Here is a 6,575-nt window from a genome sequence, read left to right as displayed (position 1 = left end):
AAGCAAATTCTCCTTCGTATGGAAATCGTCTCAAACATCGGGCGCTACGAGAACAATGGCCTCGAGTGAGAAAGGCAAACAACTCGTACCAGCCGTTCATGAAGATTACATTTTATTGTGTTCCTAGCATCTCATTGCTTTGTCCTTTTCCAGCTGAATATCAGAGTTACAGAGAGAACGTACGATCAGAAGACTCACACTTCATTTCAAAGAGATCAAGTAGTCCTGTCTCTTCATCCTCTTCCAAACTCTGTCACCCCGCTAAGGACGCTCAGCCAGGCGTATGTAGCTCAGCTAATTACCCCACTGAAAACACATTCTGTTCCACTTTATTAACGGCTGCGCACTCAGACCCTTGATTGGTTTCTTTCTGCCTGGTTTGATTGCTCACCTCCTAAATCTGGGTTACACATTAAAAACCAGCTTCGTTCCAGTAGATTTAATTGTTTTAATCTGTAAAGCCGTTGTGTCCTTGGGCAAGACACTTCACCTGAATTTGCACCTGTGGGTATTGTCCACAGTACATGACCGTTGCATGTATGATATGTGAGTAATGTGTATTTGTACAGCGCTTTGATCATCAGGAAAAGCGCTATATTAAATGTTATATTAGTTTTAAATTGTATTTTTTCCCCATTTATGGTGAAATTAACAGTTTAAACTCAATTTCTTAGTTAAAAAAGGCAACAAGCGGGAATTACTTACTCAGCGTTAAATTCCACACCAACACTATGTGCAATATAAATATCATTACAAACACTCTGCTATAAAACATGTGCAATATTATTATTAATAACGTGTAGTTACGTATCTGCCACTACGGTTCTTCACTACTAAATATTTACATGAAGGATGTGAGCGTCTAGTGTCCTGTAGATATCTAATTGCTCTTCTCTCTGTCAGTGTACAGTTTGATTATCACGCTGCTGTGTTTATGTATTTCTGTAACAACTATTTCCTTCTGGATAAATGAAGTCTTATCTAAATGAAAAACAGCGATGTACCTCTTTGTGCACTTTGGTCCGGCCTTTGATCTCGGCCACTATCATCCCCACGATGCCTCCTCTGAAGGTGGCCGCGAGGGAGAAGAACTTCTTGTTGGAGGTGATGTCCTGGTACCATGAGTCTGGGTACCTGAGGGCCAACAGACAGAGGCATTAGAGCAGGGGGGTCCAAACTACGGCCCGCAGCACATTCTAAAAGTATAATGAAGTATGGCCCACACCGGAAGCTTCTGCTTGTCTTGACTTCTTCCATTTATATATGTACACATATATGACACAGTATTCATTGTTGTTGTTATGTCAGTGTTAATATGCCCAATGTTCAAATAAATTCAGTGAATTAAAGTTGACAACAAATCTTAGTTATCTTAGCAGGGGGTGTCCAAACTACGGCCCGGGGGCCAAATGCGGCCGTGGCCCACTTTGAATCGGCCCTCAGCTAATTCTTAAAGGATAATGGAATACGGCCCACACATAAAACCTGAACTTCTCTTGTACTGTACTTCTTAAATACATCTGTAAACATATATTACTCAGTAGTGTTTATGTGTTAATAATCCCACTTTACAATAAATTCAGTCAATTACATTTGAAAATATGTTCTAACAAATCTAAGTGATAAGAAAAAAGCCCAACAACTTATTTACATAACAACCTTGAAATACACCCTTCATATTTCCTCTAATGAAACCCTCTGGAGAGCTGTGATGGGGGCTGTTTATTTTTTCTTGAAGTAGATTCAAGTAATACGAATAATTAACCTACATTTCAATCGATTTTGCTGACTTAACTTATGAGGCGATAAACCTCACCTCTAGTGAGGGGCCCAGCCCTTCGTATGGTTTTCTATGTGTGGCCCTGTATGAGGGATTGTGGGAAACGGAATTTCGATCTCTAAACATGGAGAAGTTCAGTCATTATTTATTCTAATTCCACAGGAAGACTAGGGGTAGAGGAATGTGAGAATCTGGTGAGGGATATTTTCAAATATCTGGAACAAACTCCCAGAAACCTGCCGGTCCGCTGAGACTCTGACTACTTTTAGATCCAGGCTGAAGACTTTTCTTTGCCACTGCTTTTAATTGAACTATTCACATCTTAGACTGCACTGTATCTACTTTTTCTTTTTATTATCTTTGCTTTTTAATGACTGTTTTTAAATGCCATTTTCTTAATGTCTTTCATTTTTGTAAAGCACTTTGAGTTGCCTTGAGTTGAAAGCTGCTGTATAAAGAAACGTGCCCGGCCTCTCTGTCTGTACACAAACTGAAAGATTGACAATAAAGTTGACTTTGACTAAATAAGAATGGCAAAATACGTAATTACTCAAAATCCTAATTCGCCGACAGCAGTAAAATATTAGATTATTGTTTGTAAAATTGTACTTTTGGTTCATTCTGTATGAATACTGCCAATAAAGCCGTAGCTAAAAAGTGTTTCCCCTGCACACTCTGTTGGGGATCTATTACACTTGAATTATAAAACAGGTGGATTTACAGCGTGGACAGCCTCAGACTGAGTCACTATTAAAACATGTTAGAAACCTCTGAGAGCGGCAGAGGAGGTCCCCCCTCTCACAGGACGGAGAGATGTATAAACTAAATGTCCCTTCAGAAAGCTGGAGAGAACGCAGCAAACCATGGTTTTATATTTCGGTAATGTTTCGTGTGGTTTCTGGGAAACAGCTATAAGATAAATGACTACATGTTTTTGGCAAGAACCCACTGACCCTAGAACTTGAGAATAAATAGAAAAAGATTCCTACTTCTAGAGGTAAGGGTAGCAGTTATTAAACACATGCCAAGGTATTGGTTAGAATATAATGGTAGTACATTCTAACCATGAGATATCTCTGATGAACGATGGGTTCATCAAAGCACACAGAACGCTTATAATGAACAGGTGAACGTATGAAAATGAAGGATCTTAGTGCCTTCATAAAATAGTAACGTGTCGTAGGAGGACCGCTCGTGTTCGTTTGCATATACAAACGTTGGAGGGAGATCTGATTAAAGGCTTCAAACTCCAGCCCTTCCAGGCGAGCGGAGGGTATAAATCCTTACTCGATCGGGAACCAGTCCCCACAGAGCAGCTTGACATTCTCTATGTCATCGTGGCAGAGGAAGCGTAGCTGGACTTCACTGAGAGCTGAGGGCGGCACAGCGTCACTCATTCACACCTGCAGGAGCACAGGTGAGGCAGACAGGACACACACCGTTAAGACATCAGGCTGAACAGAACTGGGTTAGGGTTAGGGTTCACCTTTCTGACCGGACAACCATCCCATAATTATTCTCTGTGAAACAAAGCTGTCTCTGACGCTCTGCTTGATACTCACATTTCCGGAGTCATTCTACCGTTTTTGAGGAACAGAAATATTGTTTTCTGGAATCACTTTAACATTTTACGTTTCATTTCTCCACATTGAGTTCAGGATTTTTACTCTCTCTCTTTCTCTCTTTCCAAATCCAGACCTTTACGACAACGCATTGGAGGATCTGTGAGCTGAGCTGATATCACACTCAAGACACTTCAACGTGAGTACCTTTTGGTTTACAGACATATTCAGAGGTGGGAGAAGTACTCAGGCCTTGTACTTGAGTAAAAGTAGAAGTACTCAGGTCTTGTACTTGAGTAAGAGTAGAAGTACTCAGGCCTTGTACTTGAGTAAAAGTAGAAGTACTCAGATCTTGTACTTGAGTACAAGTAGAAGTACTCTGATCTTGTACTTGAGTAAAAGTAGAAGTACTCAGGTCTTGTACTTGAGTAAAAGTAGAAGTACTCTGATCTTGTACTTGAGTAAAAGTAGAAGTACTCAGGTCTTGTGTTTGAGTAAAAGTAGAAGTACTCAGATCTTGTACTTGTGTAAAAGTAGAATTATTCAGATCTTGTACTTGAGTAAAAGTAGAAGTACTCACTTTAACATTTTAGGAGAAAATCTGTATTTTGGTTAGACAGAGAGAGACAGCTTTGTTTTTACGGAGAATAATTATGGGATGGTTGTCCGGTCAGAAAGGCCTGGGGACTCATTTCACTGCCGCACCACTCGAGCGGTTTATGAAAAGTTAATATTATACGGTATAAAGCTCACGAGTATTCTGTAACAAACGGTTAACCGCCCAGCACTACAAAATATAAGTACACATCCAAAAAAAAGATTAAAGTTTGAATTCTGAGGGTTTTTTATAAATAAAAAGGATCAGAATTGTGAGAAAAAAGTCAGAATTCAAATTCTTTTTTTTAAAACTTTTGCCCACATCCCTTATAATCCTCTTCTGTTACAATGCACATAAAAACAATATCTAACAAAAAGACACAAAGAGTCATTGATATTGGGTTACATTTAAAATGAACTCACAAATGTCTCCTTATATTTATCCGCTGTTTACACCTTTTACTAAATCAACAAGATGTTCCATCAACTATATAAAACAACAGCTAATCAGCAACCAGGCCAACCTTGTATTTGTACTCAGTATCTCACATTATTATATTTTGTGTAAATATTGTCTTATATGAGACGGTGTTAGCGAAGTCCATTGGGACTTGGCTTGGCAACTGGAAGGTCACCAGTTCCCGGCAAGACCAAGTGCTACCGAGGTGTCCCTGAGCAAGGCACCGTACATAATGGCATAATGGCAGGCAGCCCACTGCTCCTAACACTAGGATGGGTCAAATGCAGAGAAACCGTATCGTTTCTTCTACCTGTAGTATATAATGACAAAAAAAGTATTACAAAAAAGGATATATACATATTATATATATATTCTCTTATAGCTTTTATATTAATCTGAATTCCTTTCTTAGTAATAAACTAACATTATTACAGCAACAGGTGCATAGCAGGTAAAAAAGGCAAGCAATAATAAAAAAATAAAAAGAATAGTAAGAGGGATCTTTGAGAGATGTAGCTTTCCGTAAGTAAAACTCTATGTCATCGAATAACACGTTTTAGCAGTTCGAAAAAACCCAATAAAAACTGGATAAAATAGCTTTTATACTAAAGTACTATTGTTTAATGTGTTCTTCTTCCAGTGTCTTTATTTTCCCCATTTATAGCAAAGCAAAGGTCTCGTATGAGTAAAAATCTACTTGGTGATAACAGACTCGAAGTGGTATAATGTATTCACTTCATTCCGTATGTTCTTAATATTGTGTATTTAGATACTGCATGATAGTGGATTTGTAAATACTTGAAATACACTGCTGCCATATTTGGGATTAATAAAGTATCTATTTAGCAACCGGGCGACTCGACTCTTAAGAAACCCTACTCCCTCAGTCCCACATTATAACTGACAGTGAAGTATTATATCTGATATTTACAACAACAACAGTTCGTTAGCCACCGTTAGCTCCTGATGCTAAGCTAACACGTACCTTGTTTCAGCTCTCGGACCGGAGGAAAGTGAAGGAGAATGAAATCTCCCGAAGCCTCTGTCGACTCAGTCTCTACTCCGGAACCAGCATGATAAAACACCGCTTTATTCCCCGCTGTTTCATTATATCTGCCGATGCTACATGTGCTGATAAAAACTAGCTTCAAGATAACAGCTGGGTGTTTACTTCCGGGTTGTGGCTGCTGCGTGATGACATAAGGCGTTTTCTTCCTGTGGATAAAACGTGCTTTTTGTCGCCACCTACTGGGAAGAATAGAGAACAGGCTATGATATACAACACTAATCCTTAATATAATTTAAAATAAACTTTGAGTTTCAACATCTACTAGTAATCAGATCTTTTACTTGAGTAAAAGTAGAAGTACTCAGATATTGTACTTGAGTAAAAGTAGAAGTAGAAGCACTCAGATCTTGTACTTGAGTAAAAGTAGAAGTACTCAGATCTTGTAGTTGAGTAAAAGTAGAAGTACTCAGATCTTGTACTTGAGTAAAAGTAGAAGTACTCAGATCTTGTAGTTGAGTAAAAGTAGAAGTACTCAGATCTTGTACTTGAGTAAAAGTAGAAGTACTCAGATCTTGTACTTGAGTAAAAGTAGAAGTACTCAGATCTTGTTCTTGAGTAAAAGTAGAAGTACCAGAGTGTAGGAATACTCTGTTACAGTAAAAGTTCTGCATTCAAAATGTTCCTCAAGTGAAAGTAGAAAAGTATTCTCATCAAAATATAGTGAAAGTAGCGACAGTAAAAGTAGTCATTGTGCAGATTGGTCCATTTCAGAATAATATATATGATATGTTTTATAATGATTGATCATGAAAGTGTTCTCAAAGCTGGTAAAGGTGCAGCTAGTTTGAATGACTTTGTATACTGCAGGGTAGCTTGTGGATTTACTCCAGGTGGAACTAAAGTCTGATTTAACACTTGATTATATTTCACTTAATTAATCCAGATCTGTGAAGTAACTAAAGGTATTAGTATTAGAGTCAAAGTACCTCTGAACTGTAGTGGAGTAGAAGAACAAAGTAGCAAAACATTGAAATACTTAAATAAAGTACAAGTATCTCAAAATTGTGCCCAAGTATAGTACTTGTTGAGTTTATGAACTTAGTTAATTTACACCATGTGGCTATAAAGATAAAAAGACTTAAGACTTGCACAGAGGCACGAAAATAC

At 38.2% G+C, this 6,575-nt stretch overlaps 1 protein-coding gene across 1 annotated transcript; it reads right to left on the bottom strand.

The window, feature by feature from the left end:
• Window positions 1-962: 962 nt before the first annotated feature.
• On the bottom strand, window positions 963-5,574 carry LOC104955997 (N-alpha-acetyltransferase 60-like). The gene is made up of 3 exons (XM_010783419.1): window positions 5,385-5,574; window positions 3,068-3,183; window positions 963-1,134 (listed from the first exon to the last, which is right to left on the bottom strand). The coding sequence occupies exons 2-3, from the start codon at window positions 3,175-3,177 to the stop codon at window positions 978-980; spliced, it is 267 nt and encodes an 88-aa protein (XP_010781721.1). The 5' UTR covers window positions 3,178-3,183; window positions 5,385-5,574; the 3' UTR covers window positions 963-977.
• Window positions 5,575-6,575: the final 1,001 nt, after the last annotated feature.

This window comes from Notothenia coriiceps, unplaced genomic scaffold (assembly GCF_000735185.1).
Source record: "Notothenia coriiceps isolate Sejong01 unplaced genomic scaffold, NC01 NC01_scaffold00025098, whole genome shotgun sequence".
NCBI classification, from domain to species: Eukaryota; Metazoa; Chordata; class Actinopteri; order Perciformes; family Nototheniidae; genus Notothenia; species Notothenia coriiceps.
The sequence above is the reverse complement of the archived record's forward strand: the minus strand, read 5'-3'. Positions and strand labels throughout refer to the sequence as shown.

What these genes read in the sequence shown, in the direction of transcription:
- LOC104955997 (XM_010783419.1), bottom strand. Translation starts at nt 3,177, where the DNA reads ATGAGTGACGCTGTGCCGCCCTCAGCTCTCAGTGAAGTCCAGCTACGC. An exon ending in GGGGACTGGTTCCCGATCGA is followed by an intron (nt 1,135 to 3,067) that starts GTAAGGATTTAT and finishes GTTGGCCCTCAG; the next exon opens with GTACCCAGACTCATGGTACC.